The sequence below is a fragment of the Hesperophylax consimilis genome, chromosome 1, assembly GCF_061612785.1.
Source record: "Hesperophylax consimilis isolate HC1 chromosome 1, BYU_Hcon_1.0, whole genome shotgun sequence".
Classification (NCBI taxonomy): Eukaryota; Metazoa; Arthropoda; class Insecta; order Trichoptera; family Limnephilidae; genus Hesperophylax; species Hesperophylax consimilis.
Window position 1 is genome coordinate 46,193,995 of NC_142836.1, and position 22,790 is coordinate 46,216,784.

At 32.2% G+C, this 22,790-nt stretch overlaps 1 protein-coding gene across 1 annotated transcript in view; it reads right to left on the bottom strand.

Moving 5' to 3' along the window:
- Nucleotides 1-22,790, bottom strand: part of LOC149427005 (neuropeptide Y receptor type 1-like) — a 245,641-nt gene that overhangs the window by 98,300 nt on the left and 124,551 nt on the right. The window contains exon 3 of the mRNA XM_089635168.1: nucleotides 10,093-10,241. Within this exon, the coding sequence (XP_089491294.1) occupies nucleotides 10,093-10,241 (149 nt within the window). The remainder of the gene's footprint in view (nucleotides 1-10,092; nucleotides 10,242-22,790) is intronic.

Here is a 22,790-nt window from a genome sequence, read left to right on the forward strand (position 1 = left end):
ATAATTTAGAATGCGTGATGAATTTACTAGAGCCAGTGAGACTATGGCATCCCCAATTGGGGGATGTTGTGAGGCTGAAGGTAAGTGGGGAAGGGAAAGATGAAGGTGGGGAAGTACCTGGCTATTCAGATCTAGTCACTAAACACGGCTAAAGCCATTTGGAGCAACGTTTCAATTCTGAATGGTGGTCTTACACCAGGGCGATACTGGTAGTATCTTCCACTCTGGAACATGCCGCAAATATACTATATATTATTTTAATTAATTAATTGTGAAATAACACAAATTAATCAAATAAAATTTATTTGCGCACGCCGGGTTCGAACCCGCGACCTTCGGAATGGCAGTCCAATGCGTTACCACTGGACTATGCCGGCCGTCAAATAGTGTAGTAGTAAAAAATTCAACAGATGTCACACATTAAAATGAAAATGTATATATTTATCCTAGGCACTATCTAGATTGCATTTAATTTGGGAGGAATCTTGAAATCATACATAAATATAGCAGCCAATAAAAAAATATGCGTTATAATAGCCAATAAGAAAAATAACATGACGTTGGCAGTTTTTAGTCGAAGTATGATAAGGTTAAATACAAAGATATTAGAAGAACTAATATCTTTGGTTAAATATAACCGAAGATGTTAGGGTCGGATTAGCTCAGTGGTAGAGCAATGACCTGGGAAGGCCTGGGTTCAATTCGTAGATGAGACCGAATCATTTTCCATAAAAATATTTATTATTTATTCTTCTATTTTATAAGCACCGCCATCCCCAATGTTATTGATATGAAACCTTTGAAATGAAAACCCTTAGGATAATGCTAGACTATTTATTTAAAGTACGAGTTCCCTTTAATACAGAATATAACTTTTTTTTTCAAAAAAGACTAATTATAAACTTATAAACTATGTGATTTTTTAGGAGATCTATCGTTGATTTTTAAAATATCTGCTACTGGTGCAGATTGGTTAACTAAGATGCAAATGCGTAGTAAAAACAATAAATCAATGGGTAAAAGGGAGTTTATAAACGAATTTGTATTAACATTATTGTTGCAATGAAATATATTTTTTAGTTCGCGTGGCTTGATTGGAAATCTATAATATAGATTCCCAATCAAGCCACGCAACTAAAAAATATATTTCTTTGCAACAATAATGTTAATACAAATTCGTTTATAAACTACCTTTTACCCATTGATTTATTGTTATAAATAAAATTGTCAGTGTTAATATTATGTTAAATTCTCAACAATAGAGTTATTTAAGGACTTCACCTTACTGAACATACAGCAACTATACATAAACATTATAATTCTATATTACCAAAAAGACAAACTTAACCATCATACTATACAACACAATTACGAAACAAGAAACAGACATCAACACATGACCCCGAAGATGAATACCACTTATGGACAAAGATATTTTCATAATCTGGCCCCAAAAAATTTCAATTTAATGGAAAAAGATATTAAAGACCTGGCAACAAGTGTAAATATAATACACAAAATCCACACATGGATAGTCAACAAAGGCATTGTATACTGCAGACAGATAATATCTACAATACCACAAATTATAGCACACTCCAAGCCTGAATTTTCCTCTTTTGTTCTCATTCATTTATTTGTATTTTCATTATTTCTTTTTATTTTAAATTTTTATCTTTCTTATTAATTATCTTTTTTATTTATATTTTCTTTATATATCTTTTTATTTACATCTTTGATTCTATGTAAATTCGCATTATCTAAAATTAGATCAAACTCCCGCCACCTCAGAACAGGCTTAGCCTAGTGAGGTGGATTATACCAACAAAAATGTGTGTCAATTTATTGGTTAATAAATAATAAAAAAAGAAAATTTTCATTTTTACAAAATTTTAAATCTCCGAAGTTCTTTACCCACTGACTAATTTTTTTTGAAACAACGTTGCATTTGAATACGCGTGTGTTTTTATATACCTGCATTTTATAGATATCACCTGTTGTAAACATGCCTTAAAAAAACAGCGCTATCTGTTGGACGTAAAAGCAACACGCGCTATTTTTTCTCTATCTGTACAGACAGACTGAGCCACAGAAATGCGTGTCGGACAGCTTGATTAATATAAGAATATTATTCCATTGTAAGAATATTATGTACTAAATACACAATTTGGCTGTCCTAAAACGGGAATCCTTCCCAGTTGTTTGTAATTTATATATATATAAATAAATAAAATAAATAGCAAGTTACTGAGACAATGCGCGTGATTTCACTGAACTAGGTCCAGTGGATGTACTTGAGATTTACTGCGTTTAGTATCTTTCGTCGGACAAGCGGTCACCAGCTGCCACAAACCAAACACGCCGATTTTTTGAGAAAAATTGTATTCCTGCGCTTTGAGAGGTGTACAAATCTTGTAGTTTCTTTCAATTCGTAAATACACGCGAATCATTTATAAAAAATTTCAACAAATACAATTATTCAGAAGGCTTTTAGCTACCAGAAAACAGTAAATTTCGAAATAAAATAATGTGACAGCTAACGTAGCAATGCTTAATATCACTTGGTATTAGGTAGTAATGTTCAGAGATGTGCAAAATGGGTACCCAAAACCATTTGAAATGCAAAATGGAAATGGGTCAAAACTTTTCCATTTGAAAATGCAAAATGCAAAATGGTTTTTAGAAAAGCATTTCAAATGCAAAATGCCTTTTTTCAAAATGCATTGAAAATGCAAAATGGTTTCTCAGGTCAAACAATTAAAATAATTATAGAATTTTTAAACAGTTTTGTCATTTAATAATGGACATCAATGTAGAACAAACATATTACATGATGGTAAATCAATAAATGCCTCGTCTACGGATTATGAACCACAAAAAATTTGCGCGGGATAAATGTTGCCAACGTAAAAACATAGAAACAGCTATCTAACATTTAATATTACCGCGTCATGGCCCCGTGTTCAGTATTTTTTGTAATGGTATCACTCAATTGCCAGGGCTTCTACCAGGGAGCAACTTGACAAATGTAAATTATCTCTCATAGCGAGGTTGAGGACCGACTGAGATTTGGGGCTTATGAAAAAAAGATGAGTGGAAATAGTAGGAAGAATGTTGCAAAAAAGCATTTAAAATGGAAAATGCATTGAGAAAAGCATTTAAAATGCAAAATGCAAAATGGTTTTTAGAAAAGCATTTAAAATGCAAAATGGAAAATACCCATTTTGCATTTTGCATTTCCATTTGAAATGGATTTATTTGAAATAAAGTACATCTCTGGTAATGTTACATAGCTTCCGTTTTCATTTTAGTGTAAAAGAGTAAGCGTGTCGTGTCATTTCAGTCACACCCGTGATGGAAAATTTAGTAATTCACCGCAACTGTACTACGTATAAATACGACAAAATTTCGGAGATCCTAACCGCGAATTATGTAAAAGGAACGAAGGAACCGCAAACGGCGCGAAATACCGCTTGCGGTTGCTTTGTTCCTTTCCCGTAATTTGTGACTCGGCTCACGGAAATTTTGTCCTGTTTCTAAGCACCCATAACTACGTAATCGCTGCCCGGTCCTATATAGATTTCGTTCACCCGTACATATTCTTTGAATGTCTATCTTTGTAATAAATGAGCAACGTTTGAAATAAGAATAAACCAGAAATATAAGAGTGTTTGTTACTTGCTACATTTTGGGTTAATTTTGGGAGAATAACGTATTTATTTGTTTTGCAATGTTTATGTTCAATGGTTATGGTTTATATTTTCAATAAAAGTATAAAGTTTATAATTGAGTCGTCGACTCGCGAATCCCGCTCTGGAGGTTTTTTGACGAAAATGAGATTTTAATACAGTTTTATAAGAGATCAAGATCTCAACTTACAAATTACCTTCCATTTCGCAAAATAAAAAGATTTTTGCTAACGGGATACTTGCAAAACCAGATACGGTAGTGAAATGCGACCTGAAAAATCCGCTCCGCGGAATCGACCAATCAGATGCCTTCATTCAAATAAAGATGCTTAAAATCCAATATAGGCGCTTTGAGAAATCACAGCTCTTCAGAGAAAGTCAAGTCAGTTTAGGTTCCATGAAAAAAGGTTTTTTTGGTTGAAACAAAGAAATTATGCTAAATGTTTAATCTTCATCACTGCCTTTATTAATATATTTTATATTATTACAACTTTATTATATAATATTATGATTTTAATTAATATTATTAAACTGTAAAATCTTGCCTCAGCAGAAGCTTACATTATCAAATAATATTTTAAAATGTGCAAAGTTAATGTTTCTCATAATAATAATACAAATAAAAAACCTTTTCATTTTACATTTATTTTTAACGATGTTTGATTCTTTTCCATAAAAACAATTTGAGTAAATGATTTGATGAAAGTTAAAGAACTTAAGATGTTTGATTCTTTTTCCACAATAGCAATATGAGTTAATGATTTGATGAAAGTTGAAGAACTCAAGATCCACTTTACTTTTTACAGCTATAAATTTAATGTTGTAACTAATATTAAACAAAAAAAATATCGTTTTCCAATTACTTTACTCAAAGCTTTGATAGTTCTTTCATATTGGTAATATGAGTTAGAGATGAAGTTAAGAAGATCCGCTAAAAAATAAAGTGTAGGCTTACTAAATTTCATGATCTTTCGGTGCATTTCTTTAAAAGGAAACGATAATAAGAAATTTCCCGCTGCATGGTACGCAACTACAAAAAATTTAACTAAGGGTGTTATGAATCTCAAAGATGAAAACATGAAAAAAATATTAACAATAATTGTCATGCGTGGATGTTATTTTTTATGTGTTTCATATTTCTATACCTGCTTAATTTATATACTTTACCAATAACAGTGCATCTCACAGTAACTACCTAACACTATATTTTTACTGTCACACTTATTTCCCTACGCGTGACGCAAAATCCGCTCTGTCAAAAAAACGAGTTGCAAAAGCCGCTCTGGCGGAAAAGGAGTTACAAAAAACGATCTGGCGGAAAAGGAGTTGCAAAAGCCGCTCCGGCAATATTTGGTAAGGATTATTAATATTTTTGTACCTCTCAAGAATAAAATAAATTACCCTTTGTCACTGTCATAATCCTTTAGATATTTAACGAAAATATAATATTACTTCATCGTCGTAAACAGTTTTTCGCGATTGCCTCGAAATCAACAAAAGTTTCGAGAGCGGGTTTTGCAAGCCGACGACTCAATTTATTCATGTTCAAAATTTGTCCTCTATTTTTTTCAATGGAATCTTTGTGAATTTTAATATTACGGTGACCAAATGGGTGAGTTGTACTCAATTTGGTTAAGATATGTTTAAGTACTAGAAGATAAGTATCTTGGTCCGATTTAAGTAAGGAATGCATAAACCCATAGAATATAGAACAACTGAAGGAATGCCATGTGGGAGTGTCACGTGATCCAAAAGTCCGACCTATCTTTGCTTAATTTTAAAATATATAACTGTGTTTCATCACTATTACGGAATTTTCATTTCGATCAAATGAGATAACGATATACGATGACTGGAAAGGATAATAGAGACAGAGAACGCGTCAAATGGGCTTGAACTAAATGCTACCAAGTCAGTGGCAACAGTGGTTTCCATTCAAAACTTGACGAGAAACATTTCTAGTTTGTATTATCTTTTCAGTGCTTAAAGCCATATTTATCTACTCAGTGAGATTTTTTCTGGGATAAGATACGAAGGTATTATATCACTTCATTAGAAGCATGAAAACAAAATACTAAGTAATTAGACACCTTTTTCTTTAGAAAAGCAACTCTTACCCTCAACATATTGTGAAAAGATATAATGAGGGAAATCCTGAGATCGAAGATACGATATGATACGATTGTACTAGCCCAGCCAGGAGCACTCCTGTCCCGATGCGTCCGGTACACCAGGGGGCACTGATTTGTTAGGACTTGGAACACGGACTCTGAAAATTGGTAGAAGGCTGTAAGTTAATCGTCCGGTATACAGGCAACCGAATAAGCCAATATTGTAAATAAGGATCGGCAATGAATTGATTGAGCTTTATGGTTTTTTTAAAACTTCCTTCTTCTTGCGTCTTCTCACATTTCCTTGCCACTTTTTGGCTCTTTCTGGTTCATCTTGTCATTTCTTGTTTCTTCTTATCTCTTCCTGCATTTTCTCGACCCTTCTTGTTTATTCTTATCTCTTTTCGTCTCACGAAAACGGCGCTATACGAATAATTCAATCATTATTATTATTATTCTTGTTTCTTCTAGTTTATCTTAGCTTATTTTGCCTCTTCTTGACTCGCCTTCTTGTCTCTTCTAGTTTTCATCTTCTTGCATCCTCTCTTCTTTTCTTGGCTCCACTTGTTTCTTTTCTATTCTTCTTTCCACTTCTTGCATCTTTTCGCTCCTACTTGATAATTCTTGTCTCTTTTTCAATCTTCTTACTTCTTACCGCCACTTCTTGTCTTTTTTGGACTCTTTTAGTCTCTTTTTAGCTTTTCACATCTCTTATGGGATCTTTTCGAACCTTCTTGGCTAGCCTTGCCTCTTCTTGTGTCTTATTACTTTTTACCGCCGCTTCTAGTCTTTTGAAGTCTCTTTTTAATTCTTCACGTCACTTTCTGCATCTTTTCCCTTTTAGGTTCGTTTTGTCTCTTATTGTCTCTTCTCGCCCCTTCTTGGATGTTCTTCTTCTTGCCTGTTCTCGCCCTTTCTTATTGTATTCCTTCGTATTGTCTCTTCCTGGCTCTTCTTGTATTTCATTACTTCTTACCGACCCTTCTAGTCTATTTCTGTCTCTTCTAGCCAACTTCTTACTGTTTCTTCTTGCCTCTTCCTGACTTTTCTAGTATCCGTAAAATAGCCGAATACGATAAAAACCTAACCAAAAAAGTAAAAAATAAAATCTAATCCATTCACAAATTTTGTGGGCGAACAGAGGGCGCTCCTCTCGAAATTAAATCTTTGAGAAAATGACAAAAAAGTAATACTCTGGTATGACGATTTTTAAAAACTTTGCAATAAGATACCGCGACACTTCGTACTACGTATCGTGGTCCAACGATTTTATACCTATGTCTTAGACCTAGAGGGCTTGAGTATCATAAACAAAAAAATATTCAACCAAAAAACAAAGTGCATATTCTCTTTATGTATGTCATTTGAAACAAATACGTGAATATTAAAAAAACTATAACTTATCTGTTTTATACGTAGATATCCTTCAAAGACAGCACGCTGAAAAGGTTCAATAAATCCCGAACTAATTACACTTCTTGACACTTGAGGGGCCGATTATTCAATCTCAGGCTGTATTTAGAGTCTTTGTTCGTTTTAGCTTCAATTTAGAAAATTTATCCGTTTAAAATTAGACTTTTTGCAAATTGAAAAGAATTGAAAAAGAAATTGCAAAGAACTGGACCGGAATGCCTGCTCTTTTTCTTCTTTGTGCTGTATACGTGTACCAAACTTTTAATATTAATAAATCACCGCGCTTAAAAATATGTAAAATTTATTTTTCTAATGCTGAGCATCATAATAAAAAGAGGTGTTATTTTTTATATATTATTTTCATTCATAATTCAAAAAATGCTTACTGACTGATAAGACAACTGTTACATAGTTATGGAAAAAGATTTCGTTAAAATAAAAATACAAATTCCATTACTGTCGAAAAACGAAAAATGAAAATACCCTATTTTACAGGGTTTTCCAATAAGAGGTGTTATTTGGAATAGCCCGCTATTTCGGTAGATGTTACTTTTGAAGCTGTCATTTTTTGACATTTGACAAGTAAAAACTAAGGACGGGTTGTTTCGGAGAATTTAAACAATTCATCAAATTTCAACGTTCATTTTCGGGTTCTGTGAAAGACTTATTCAAGTTCTGTTTTTATATCATTGTAGGCTAGTTGCTTGACAAAACTGAAATAAAAACAGAACTTGAAAAAATCTTTCACAGAACTTGAAAATGAACGTTGAAATTTGATGAATTGTTCAGATTCTCCGAAACAACCCGTCCTTAGTCATTAATAAAAATGGAACGATACACACTTCAACAACGCATTCAAATTATTAAAATTCACTTGAGTGAATCAAATGCAAATCATCTTGAGTGATGAGGCCAATTTCCACCTCGGCGGCTTCGTCAACAAGCAAAATTGTCGCATCTGGGGCTCGAAAAACCCAAGAATTATTGTTTAAAAGCCTTTCTATCTTCGTGTGACTGTATGGTGTGGTTTATGGTCCGGCGGAGTCATTGGACCTTACTTTTTCGAAAATGAGGCTGGAGCAACAGTTACGGTTAATGGATTGCGCTATCGAGAGATGATCAATCATTTTTTATTGCCGAAATTAGATGGTATTGATCTGGACAACGTTTATTTTCAACAAAACGCTCTACGTGCCACACAAGTATCGAAACCATTGATCTTTTACGATTGAATATCAAAATAACACCTCTTATTGGAAAACCCTGTATTTAATCTGCTGCATAAAGCGAACTTGAAATATATTTATAATATTAGATAAAAAAACGTTAAGGCACATTAAAGTTACCTAAGATATTTAACTCACTTCCAAATAATGTTACTCTATAAATAAGTTAATGATTCGATGGATGCAAGACGAATTAGCTAATAACCCATTATGTGAACTTTACGGAAGAGACGATTAATGATTGCATTTTTGGAAAAAATAATTATATCTTTTAAAAGAGTGGATTATTTGAGATTTGATTAACTAGATAAATAGTTACATAATTTTCTATAGATTTTTTAAATTTAAAATACCACAATAAAATTGCAGTGGTTCACGAGATTATTGTTTTGTTAGTCAAATGAACCTTTTTAATTTCCCGGAAAAAAGGTTACTAAAAATTTCAAGTTTTAATAAAATATGGCTTAATGACAAATGTGCATTTATTTTACAATATCGTGTCAGACAAAAAATTTTGCAGTTACTATTTAAATAATAAATGCAAGGAAAAACTGTGCATTTTGAAAATTACATAATTTTACGCGCGCCGGCGGAATTTCTTGGGTCGCAATATTAGAATAATAAATCGATAGAAATTATTTAACAACAAAGCAACGAAACTATTGATCTTTTACGATTGAATATCAAAATAACACCTCTTATTGGAAAACCTTGTGCATCGTAAAATCATCTGCAACTGTAGAATATTCAATAATATTCATAGTTGATGTAATGAGGTTTATTCCCTTGGATCCCGAAGTTAAATCCTGTGGAAATGACAACAAAACATTGTCGGTGTAATTTTATTATGTTTACTTAAACTCGCACGTACTTCTCACATGTTCACAATGCTTTTATCCGTTCGATGGTGTAAGGTTGAAAACGGTTTTCTCTTGTACTGGCTCCCTATTGACTCTCCCTACCAGAAAGACGCGACATTTCTACTTCTATTGTTAATATCGAAAGGTGTCACTTGCAAGCCTTGCAAGTAGGAAAAGATTTATGTTGAAATAATATTTATATTGCTGTGAAAAATGTAGGTAGGTATGAAGTTAAATATTACCGACAAAAATCGAATGTTTTATTTTTATAAAAAATTCGATTTTTTGATAAATTGTTTTTATTTTGAATTTTATAATGTAAGGTTAGATTTTTAAATCCTTTTATTATATTTTTCATTTTATTTTGATACAAGAAAATTATCAGTAATATAATACAATATCAAGAATAAATGCGAAAATGTTCTGATTTTCATGAACACGTCTTCCGACACAGTAATAATATATTCGTATTTTACAAAAAGTTTATCAGGAAATCTGTTAATTCATTCGTTAAGACCCGCAATTCTGTTCTTAACCGGATTACCAAATATTTTTAATAAAAGCAATTATAAATTTTTTTTCGTGTATTTTCATTAATTTTTTTGTAAAACAATTCATCAGATGCTTCAAAACGTGAGATTAAACACTGCATTATAATGACATTTTCACTGATTGTTAACGGAATTGCCAAAAACGACGTTAGGTTCTAATTTTAAAAAGAAAAATTTCACCAATTCGCATGAACCGTATAACTATTTTATATATCTCTCTATAATAAAGCATATAAGCTTACCTCAAGGGATCCAATATGGCTTTGTGCCTATCCACTGCTATTGCCGTGAGGGTGAAGACGCTGACCGTGACGCTGAGCACCTGCACGAAGGGGCAGAAGGCGCACATGAAGGATGGAAGACTCCACCTCTGCAGTATGGCAGCTTGGAACTATAACAACACAATTATGGTTATAAAATGAAATTGTTTTACATTTTTTTAAGCGGGGTTACCTTGCTCGGTTAGAAAGGGTTTGCGGCGATGTTTACGACGAATTTGTAAACAGATACTTTGTTATCAAGTCATTCCTCAATTCTGTAGTGCTTTGGGTCACCTTGAAGCAGGTTGTGTACGCAGTCTTAGAAAGTTCATGTTTGATTAAAATATAAAAAAATGAGAGGTCGATTGGAAATTATTTTACGGTATAATTTAGTAGGTAGTATGATTTGGAAGCTACTGTATGTGACAGTATAAAATATCTACTTTGATTTCACATGTGCAACATCGAACCACATTGTTTTATTATATTTTCATCAACATCACCCTCCCCTACCGGAGATTGGCTTTCATATATTTGTTATCACTCTGAAGAAATGCAACAGCGCTTGTGCGGTACGAGTCATGCACATTTCAAAAGCTTGAGTGTGCAATCAATAAATCAATATCCCCTTTCCTTCTACCGTATCACTCAGGGGACTTTGCATTTGGTGACTGTTCTATTGAGAAAAAATATTAATGTTTTTTTTTGTCGTGTAGCACAAAATTAAAATAATTGGTCACTCGACGGAAAAATTCTCCTAAACACATGGTACATAAGTTTGCTTTGTTCTAAGTAAAGAAGATAAAAAATAAGACGTGAAATAAAATTTGTCGAAATTTAGAATTTGATTGCAGTTACGGATATACATATTAATATTTTGTTGGTTCCAGCCAAAGCTTGTATCTGAGATCTAAGGGTTAAAAATAGTGAAGGGGTGAAATCAGTGCATACGCCCATGTTTTTGTTGATTGGTTTTAATTTTAATAAGGAAATATTTAAATTTTAATGAAATTAAAAAAAAAAAAACAGTGTTAACTTCAACGAAGTATCTCTTGATACTTAAGGTACGTTAATAACCGGTTGTTGTCTAACTTTCATTACATAAAGAGATACATTTAAAAAATGAAACAAATAATTATAAGCAATAATTATTCGCCTGAAATATCAATACAAATTGAAAATATCTCCTGAGTAAAAATAAATGCATCCAACGGAAATTGAACCCGTGCCTTATGATGTCCGGTCAGGTGCTCTGAAACCACTGAGCTATGTCGGCTTATTTCCAACCCGCCAAATGGTTCATTATGTACTAGTACCTCAATCAACAAGTACTTTTAATTATATTTTTTCCACCTGTAATCAATCAAATTTATTTTTGTAGGAAAGGCTTTGTTAGTTCTAAATTTCTCACTAGATGGCGTCGAGACATATAATATCTTCATATATTGGTGAAATATTTTTGACTTGTCAAATATTATTATTTTGTGATGATAAACTAATGTTTATAAGACAAGGTTTTATGCATAGCATAAAGGATGACAAATAATTATAAGCAATAATTAGTGGCCTGAAATATCAATACAAGCCGACTTGTTATTGCTTATAATAATTTTTTATCTTTTATGCTTTGCATAAAACCTTGTCTTATAAACATTAGTTTATCAGCAAAAAATAATAAAGAATTATAGTTTGATTATTATTGATAAGTGACTATAATATTTTTAATATTTCAATGTGTTCAAATTTTGCTTACCTGTGTAAGAAATTTGTGGCAGAGCGGTAAATGTTTGGCTTTGAGATCAAATAACAGGGGTGTAACCGTTCAAAGCTCGGAAGGACATTACTAGTCACAAACATCGTATTCCATTAGGGGCTCTAAAAAACAGATCTCACCGGGGCGTCCATACTTTTTCTATAATGCGCAGAAATATGATTTGTTGGAAAAATAAATAATTATTCTTCTCAGTTTGTCTCAAATATTTGAATATGAAATCCAAAATATTATCGAAATGTATGAGTACCAAATGTCGGAATTTTTTTATTGAATAAACGGAAAAAAATGTAAGTAATAATTTTCTTACTAATTCCCTACACAAAAGAAATGTGTTTTCTAAATATCGAATTGTGGACGTTCGAGTTACTAGTCAAAATATCCCGGAGAATTTTTTTTGTTAACATTTTCATAAATGATATTAAAATTTTAGTTTTAGAAATATCAGTTTTCACTACAAATACAGACTTGTGGGTAAACATATTTTAAAAACTGAACGGTTAAAAGCCGGCTTTCAGTTTGATGGATAAATGTTGTAGAATCACCTTCCGATGTTTGTGCACTTTGCCTCAGAAGATCTTGTATATAAATATATTTTCTTCGTTGGTGGACCACATTTCAGAAACGATTTTTTACTTGGAATGCCGTTGCGTTGCCGTCACGTTTAATATGGGCCAATAATAACAGAGCCGACAACGGCCAGTACAAGCAATAAAATAATGTGAGGTTAAACAAATCTTACAAATAATAACGCAAATAGTTATTATTATAACCACTGATTCAGCGCAGATATTTACTCGATAGAAACCTGTACAATTGAAAGTAAATATTAGTAGACAGCTGGCTGCCAGAATGACAGTACGGTGATCTCCTCTGTTTCTCCGGGTACATGGGTATCTATTTTATAATTATCGTCGAATTCATCAACTGGATCCAATTGGTACTTTAAAGTTAATCGCACATATATCAGTATGTCATCGGATCTTCACGGCCTCGCATCATCGCTTCGCCGTCAACTAGCCGTCAACGCAACACAGGCACATCACCGGAGCGGCTCTGCACTTACGGCTGAGCTACGGCCCAGAGGACAGAGATCTTGCCGCTCCACCCTGGAACGTGTCGCAAATATACTACAAATTATTTTTAATTAATAAATTGTGGACACCGGGTTTTGAAAATGCGACCTCCGGATTGCTAGCGATAGTCTTAACTCGACCATGGAGGCCATCATTACATAATAATAATAATAAAATAGCATTGTGATTTAGTGTCATAGTGTATTATTTAGTGTCATTTCACTGCAAGTGCGCTTTACTATAACAAACTTATAAATGGTAATTTAGTATTAGTGATCATGTTCCTAAAATTATTCCTACAGTGTGTCTTACCCAATTCAGATCTAATAACATAACACTAAATATACAGGTTACACAAAGTGATGACAAAGAATAACAATAACAGCAGAATAGGACAAAACAGGAGCATAAAAACTAAAACATAATATAAAAGATAATCTTAACGTATCTGTCTCAGAATTCACCCTAGAAAACTCAAATTGTTTACAAATAATCGCTGACCCAGATACGTGCATACTCGCTATTTACAGATCACCTTCATCACACAACATTACGCCCTTTCTAACAGCTCTCGACACTCATATAAAAAAAATTACCCACTTCAAAAACATCATCGTAACTGGTGACCTCAACATAAATATACTTCCACAAGGCCATCCCCAGAATATCGAATACCAACTGATGCTCCTGGAACATGGCATAATAAGCGCCATCAACACTCCAACCAGAGTTACCAGAGACTCGGAATCATGCTTAGACCACATAATGATCAAATCCAAAAACAAATTCTGTAGCGTAGTATTTGAATCCACAATCACAGACCACTACACAACAATGATAGGACTGACCACACAGACATTGAACCCAACAATTCAAAACAATATCACAAAATTTGAAACTGACTACGCGAACCTAAAAAAATGCCTAGAAAAACAAACGTGGGAACACCTTAAAAAAATTAACAACACTGAAGAAGCCTGGAATTACTTAATAACATACCTACAAACCCTCATCACTCAAAACACCACAAAAACATTCAAATCTTTCACGCACCGCAAAATAAGACTAAAAAAATGGATTACTCAAAGCATAATAAATTGCATTAAAAAACGGGATAAACTACACAAACAAGTCACACGCAACCCAAATGATACTTTTCTGAACTCTTTCTATAAAAGGTACAGAAATACTTGTTCTCTAATTATACGAAAAGCCAAAGAATTATATTACAGAAACAAACTGATTACTGCTAACTTTGACCCGAAAAGCGTTTGGTCTATTCTGAGGGAAAGTACAAATACACAAAAAAACAAAGATGATGAAATAAAAAAAATACTTATCAACGACGAAGAAGTCGACTTCCACAAAAATCCTACACTTATCCTTAATTACATAAACAGACATTACACAAATATCGGAGCAAGCCTAGCCGAAAATATAAAACAAAAGTCGTCTAGTAACGATAATCAAGAACCTCAAAAAATTCCGACTCAGTGCAAACACAAAAATAGTGTCAGTCTTTTCAAATTACATAGAGTAACTCTGGAAGACACCAAAAAATTAATACATTCCCTAAAGAATAACACAACATCAGGTCCTGACGGAATAGACTCTAAAACAATAATAACACTAAGCGAACAACTACTTACTCCACTAACATACGTTATTAATCTTAGCCTGAAAGAAGGAATTTTTCCGAGCATCCTAAAAAAGGGTCTGGTTATTCCTATTCATAAATCAGGACCTAAAAATAATGTAAACAACTTCAGACCCATTACACTATTAAACACGTTGTCAAAAATTCTTGAAAAAGCAATAAAAGAACAGCTGCAACATTATCTGGAAAACATGCAAATACTCTCAGTTAACCAACACGGCTTTAGAAAAAATAGGAATACAGAAAACGCAATTGCCACTGTAACCGAGTTTATTACACATAATTTAGATGCCAAAAAAAAAGTAATTTCAATCTATTTGGACTTATCTAAAGCCTTCGATACAATTTCGCACAAACAACTTTTCAAGAAGCTAAAAAACATTGGCATTAACGGAGTAGAATTGGAATTAATGAAAAGTTTCATGTCTGACAGAACACAACAAGTCAAAATTGACAACAAGACAAGTGAACCACTTTTAATCACGTACGGAGTCCCACAGGGGAGTGTACTTGGCCCACTAATATTCCTCATATACATTAACGAATTATGTGACATTGAAATTGATGGTAAAATCGTGACCTTCGCTGACGATACAGTTCTTCTGTGTCAAGCAGCCACATGGAAAGATTTATTCACAACAGCTGAAAAAAGTTTGTCAATTGTCATAAAATGGCTAAACAGAAATACTCTTACCGTTAACACAGTCAAAACAAAATACATCACACATAGTATAACACAAAGAGGTCAACCTCCTTCTAACTTGAACTTGTTTTTGCATGACTGTAAACAAACATCATCCTATTGCCTATGCGAACACATCGAAAGGGTAAAAGAAATAAAATACCTAGGAGTTATTATTGATACACACTTACAATGGACTGAACACATTAATTTTATCACTAATAAACTAAAACGAGTCTTGCACCTAATAAAATCCATCAAAAACATTTTTCCACTAACAATACTCAGATCAATATATTTTGCACTGTGTCAATCCATTGCCACTTATGGAATATTAGCTTGGGGAAGCGCTACAAACATAACAATTGACCCAATTCAAAAAGTTCAGAAGGCAATAATAAAACTCATACTGCAAGTACCATTCTACACAGACTCAAACAAAATTTTCAAAACTCTAGACGTCATGTCAATAAGACAACTTTACGCCAAAACTGCTCTCCTACATCTCATCCATAATAATCTTCATATTACAAATCAACCAAAAGCCATAATAAAAACCAGGTCATCAACAAATAAAACACTGAACATTCCGATAACACACACCACACACGGACAAAGACACTTTCAATACTACGCAACCAAACTTTTTAACAGTATGCCCATTACTTTGAAACAACTAATGACTACAAATACATCTACAAACTTTCTCAAAAAACATATCGTAGCCTGGATAAAAAATCAAGATATTCACTTTATTCAAAAGATTATAATTCCAAACCAAACATAACCAAAATATGATAAATAAAATTAAATATTATACACGTTCTTTAAGAATTATTCAAAAATTACATACACGCACATATATATGTGTGTTTTCATGTTTCAATATGTCTGTGAAAAAAAAAAAATAATAATAACTTTCTACCACAACACATAAATACCTGTCACACTTAATCACAAACACGTAAACACCTCAGCACAGGTTCTCCTAGTGAGGTGTTCACGTAACATACAATATCAACCACACACAGTTTTACCTACATCAACCTATGTTCTTTATTTTTTATACCTATTTTTCTGTACTACAATAAAAACCACTGTAAAAAATTGTAAAATGTGTATTCAAGAATAGACATAAATAAATAAATAAAATAAATAAATAAAACAGGAGGCAGTTTGTGCTCAGAAATGAGAATCTTCTGAACAGACATTTAAAAAAAGGTACAATAAGGAGGCAACCGAAACCAAACAATTAACGGAAATTTGAGAATATGGCGTTTTATAAAATTTTTCAAAAGAAATTAAGATTTATGAATGCTAAGATTTTTTAAATAATTTTGTTTTTAAAGTCCTTAAATTCAGCCAAATTCTGGAGATTAGTAAAAGCTGAGGGAAGTTGTGCGATATCCATCAACACTAACTCATTTAGTCAGGGCATTTTATCAATAATAATATAACAGATGAAAGTACTTTACATAAGATCGAAAAGATTATTAAACTTTACAGAAAATTATTAATAACATAATTTGAGTGCAAATAGTTGTTCAAACCACGCCAACAGGTATATTAAATGTTCGTCACACTCGAACTAGGAATAGCGCCTAAGCAGCACGGGTAAGGAATCACACGTTTTAATTATAGGAAACTTTATGCAAATTATTTTAGTATCGAATAATGCTTTTCTTAAAGTTGATGGATTTGAAGCATTTAAAAAAAAAACGCGGCATTTTTTTACATGTTTTTTTTACTAAAACCTAAACTCAAATAATTTTTTTACTGACAAAACTTGGAATCATACCCTGCACCCCAAAAAACATAAATGTGGAAAAATCAGAACTAGCCAAAACTTTGTTTCAACAAACTGCCTAATGACTGGACTAGTGGAAAATAAAGCGTAACTGAGTAAAAGTAATCATCGTTTCGCTTTAAGAAATATAATTTAACGACTACTTAATGCTTTGATGCATGATAAATATTGTTCCACCATGTTTTTTTTATTTTAAATTATATATTTGTTTTCAATAATAAAACAAATTAAAACACGCTCTTTGATTTGGTGAATGAATTCATCATGGTGAATGTCTTTTAAAACTTAATAATTTTTTTTAAATAATTTCTATCGATTTATTATTCTAATATTGCGACCCAAGAAATTCCGCCGGCGCTTGTAAAATTATGTAATTTTCAAGATGCGCAGTTTTTCCTTGCATTTATTATTTGAAATAGTAAGTTTTAAACAAAGTTTTCTGTCTGCCACGATATTGTAAAATAAATGCACATTAGTCATTAAACCACATTCAATTAAAACGTGAAATTTTTAATAACATTTTTTCCGGGAAATTAAAAAGGTTCATTTGACTAACAAAACAATAATCTCGTGAACCACTGCAATTTTATCGTTGTATTTTAAATTTAAAAAACCTATAGAACATTAAAATAACTATTTATCTAGGTATCAAAATCTCAAATAGTCCAGTCTACAAAAATATATTATTATTTTTTCCAAAAATGCAATCATTAATCGTCTCTTCCGTAAAGTTCACATAGTGGCTTATTAGCTAATTCGTCTTGAAACCATCGAATCTTTAACCCTATTTATAGAGTAACATTACTTCGAAGTGAGTTAAATATCTTAGGTAACTTTATTGTACTTCAACGTTTTTTGTCTAATATTATAAATATATTCCAAGTTCGCTTTATGCAGCTTATTAAATTAATATTATTTTGAATTACAATTTTATACCATGGTCTTTAACAGGTAAAATGTTCGCACTTTTGAATAACAAAATGGTATTATGTCTACGACTGTAAATAGTATGAATAGTTTTATAATTGCATGTTTAACCGTTTGTATTTTTTCTAAGATTCGTTTACGTGGTATTTCCTTAAATTGATTATCCATATCTTACAGGATATTCTGCCAGAGACATATAAATTATTCTCAGAGTTTCAATTGGTACAAACATTTTTACAATATAAATTCTGCGAGCAGAGAATGTTTTTTTAAGAAAACATACCATTTTGAATGACATGTAAGCCAAGCTGCTAAAATTATCCAAACTGCCGATGACAGGAAATTTCCGGAAGCAAATTGGGCGTTGTTTTATTCTAGAAGAATCTTATGAATAACACAGGTCGGTGGTTGATTGGACAAATGCAGGTTCTCATTCAGGCGTTGTGGGTTCAATTCCAATACTGGTGAAGTCCTCGATCATTGCACCATCAACATTTTTCGCTTATAATTATAATAGTTAGTATTTTTCGAATACTGTCAGGTTATTCGTAATACGGGTTTGCTAGGCTTCTTAATTTTTTAAAATAATTATTATCTGGAGGAGGTCGATAGCCCGACGGGTAGTACCGACTACCAGTCGGACGGATAGAATTCATTACTATATTTATTCTATAAAGTAGTTGAAATTTAGCAAAGTACACCTGCGGTCGATAAACGATTTGGGTACAGTGGAAGAAAAATAAGGATTTTGTTCATAAAACTCCTGAAATGATAAACGCATTAACCCAAGACACGAAAATTGATACATCTACTTGTCTCTTTTTAATTCTAAAACACTAAAACGGGTCATTCAACCCCTGTAGAACGTGAAAACAAATAGGTACTTACGTATCAATACTATATGCATACCTACATATTATATAAAATGAATGTTAGACTAATATAAATACATCTTTATCCTTGAGAAATTAAATGTTCCGCGGAAGTGACACGGCTTTAGTTTCAAGGAACCCGGACAAACAATAACAAACAAAAAGGATCATAAATCAGTTTATTTGTTCTCATAAAGTAGATACCCACATTAACCAAGCGTAAGAGCATTTTCCAATCTGAAAGTTAGTCTTTGTCCAGTTGGAGATGATAATGAAACACTAAGAATTAATCTTTGTAAGGAAAATTGTCCGTAGTACTAATTATTTTTATTGTATCAAGTGTTATTAAGAACTCTTTTTTTTCAAAGAAAGACAAACATTCCCTGGTAACGAATAACCTGACAATATTTGAAAATCTTCTACTACCACCACAGTAAGCTGAAAATGTTGCTTGTGTTGTGATGGAGGACTTAGCCAGCCGAAAAATTGAACACACTACGCCTGGGTGGGACCCAAACGCGATGTCAACTCGGCCACCGACCGGTTATTTTACCGACTCTATTTTACATTTTAATTTTTAGTAATGATAAATGTTATAATAAAAAAATATATATCTTTGCACAATGAAGTTTTATGTTATTTCACTTCTACTGAGCATTATTGAAATTGACAGAATACATTTTTATCTTATAAATTATTCAAGACCAATCATATTATGTAGGTACCTAATGGTTCACAACAAAACCCAATGAATCAATCTGAAATTCTAGGTCCATAAACGTAGGCTTCTTAATTCCATAATGAGTTCTTATACCACCAGGAAGTTTAGCACGGACGATCGATAAAGCCCTATGTCAATACGATATTGACTAAATTCGTTATCTATGGTCAGATAGCATCATTTCCTAGCACGGTCGACGATTGATGAGAAATTCCGATAAAAAAGCCCGCCAAATCTCCTTGGCTGTCAGTTCAATTTGGGTGGCTGTGACGTAAGCAAATTTATTAATAATGTCGTTCTTTATGCAAAATTACTGGTTTATGGACCGGAGGCAGATAAACGAAGTTTGTAGGATTGAAAGACATCATTTATACGATCAATTAAATACGATCAAATGTGGAGAGACGAGATTCAGACGCCAATGATCTCATGGACTAATTAACTCCGTAGTGAATATACCTTACTAACGTATCTCCCTTTTTAATGCAAAAAGTAAATACGGATCGCCAATGCATATTTAGGTAAGTATTTAAATTGAAATTCCCATTTTAAATAAAAGTTTAATAAAATTAAATTTATTACGTCAGACATTTAAGTAAAAGTAAAAAAAATACTAATCAATTGACAATATCGAATTGAAATAATAACTTTAACATACATTGACAGTCCTCATGTACTTTTTGACAATATAAAGGAAGTTAATTAGTTGATGAGGTTTTTATTTGTGACTACCAACTTTTGTTCCTCCAAGTTGGAGCAGAATCAATTGATCGCGTTTTGATTGTCCATGGATCGTGTATACGATTTCTTTTAACTTAACGGCGTTTTTAATTCACCTCTATTAATTAATTAGCCAGTTATTTTGCATAAAGAACGACATCATTAAAAATTTTGTGCATATTGATAGCTTATCCGACAACTTTGAAGCCTCGCTAAAAGCAGCAGCTTTTGTCTACCGACTGTCGGAATCATAGTTTGACCGTGCTCGCGAACTTTGCAAACTAACCATAGATGATGGGTTTTGTCAATATCGTATTGACATGGAGCTTTATCGATCCGATATTGTAAAGTTATCGAGTTCAATGTGCTAGATCCCCAGGTGGTATATATGATATCAACAGTGAGAGCCGAGATAAAAAATAATAGCCGTAGATATGCCAAAAAGGATGAGGGGAACAGGCCATGTTGTGAGGAGCGGGGAAGTGGCGTAGGCGTCATTCTTTCAATGACACTTCCTCAAGAAGACTTCGAGAATAAATTTTAATTTAATTTAATTTTTTTTTTTATTAATTTTATTAATTTCAATGCCCTGGTGGGCTTTTACATAACAAGCTTTTACAGAATATAACACACAGAAACATTTTTAAATGGAAAAAGATAGACTGTAAAAATAAAGATAAAAGTAAACATAATATGAAAAGTAGGTAGGTGAATAAATAAGTTAAGGTAGAGTTAATTCATTGCAATAAAAGACAAATAAACTAGTAGGTATGTTAACAATTACAAAATTACATGTGAATGGCTAAATGTGATACATGACAAATTTTATTTATTTATTTATTTGTTTGTTCACGCCTTGGCGGCTTTTACATGCAAGGTAAATCATACAGGAGCATTATAACAAGTATATAGCATCATAAGAAGGATAACATAGGTAGCATACGATAAGTAAATTGTATATTGTATAAAGGAGTTCAACTAGCAAATACTTATTTGGGCTCAGGCTACAGTACATTCAGCAATTATAATTGTCACAATATTACACAAAACATAATTACAAACATACTCGAAGCATACCGGTTGGCAGTGGTGTAAAACATTTTCTAGCGATTTATAAAAGTAGGTAATATTCTTGTAATTTAAAATATATATAATTGTTTTTTTTTTTTTTTGCTATTATAAATGTACGTAAGTTTGTAATTATTAAGACAAAAATAAAAGGTACACAAAAATTACATACAAAAAGAAGTAGGTATTATGAAAATAGTTACAGAGTATTAAGTTTGTTATTGTTAACAATCAACAGGATTTTTGCTTAATATCTGCATACATATACGCTTTTTAAAGGAAGCGATGTTTTTATTAAAAAAATATATCAACAGAGCATGTTTCATTCCCCACACGATGCAATCTCTGAAGACAAGAGTTAACATAAAATTAGTGCGAGAAGCAACTATATTGAATGGAGCATGAAGTCTAGTGTTGTACTTATTGGGAACTTGATAATTTATCATATTCACTAGTTCAGGGCTGTCCAAATAACCGTTGATAATTTTAAATAATAATAAAGTATCACAGATTTTTCTTCGCTGTGATAATTTAGGTAGTTTAAGCAAGTGCATTAAATAAATATAATTTAAATTTTCTAATGGAATATGTAATTTGTAATTTATATGCCTTAAAAATTTGTGTTGTATTCTTTCAATTTTTTATGAGTGTACATTGTATAGAGGCGACCAGAGAGAGGAATTATACTCAAGAATGCTTCTGACAAGTGTAATGTACAATGTTTTGAGTGTATTAGTATACATTAGATCTTTGGACGTTCTTAATACAAATCCGAGACATTTAAGTGCTTTATTCGTGATTGCATCGATGTGGGGGACGAATGTCATCTTGTTATCAAAAACGACACCCAGATCTTTTATTAATGTTACTGTAGAAAAATTCACATTTTTAATATGATATTAAAAGAGTATTAGATTTTTATTTCGAGAAAAACTTATAGAATGACATTTGTTAATGTTTAAAAATAAATAATTTATGTTACACCAGTTATATAATCGATCCAAGTTTTTTTGCAATACAAGACAGTCCATTAAATTTCTTATAATAGTGTAAATTTTCAGGTCATCAGCAAACAATAGGAAATGGATACCTTCAAATATTGTAACAATGTCATTGATAAATAGCAAAAACAGAATCGCACCTAGATGAGAACCTTGAGGCACCCCACTTGAAGCTTCAATTTCGTGTGAAATATGGTTAGATAGTTTAAAGTACAGTTTTCTAGATGTCAAATAGGTCTCAAGCCATTTTAGTAGATTTCCTTTTATCCCATATACTTCTAGTTTGTTTAATAAGATTTTTATAGAAACTTTATCGAACGCTCTGCTGAAATCTGTGTAAACTGCATCCGTTTTCAATTTTGAATTTAGATTATCTGA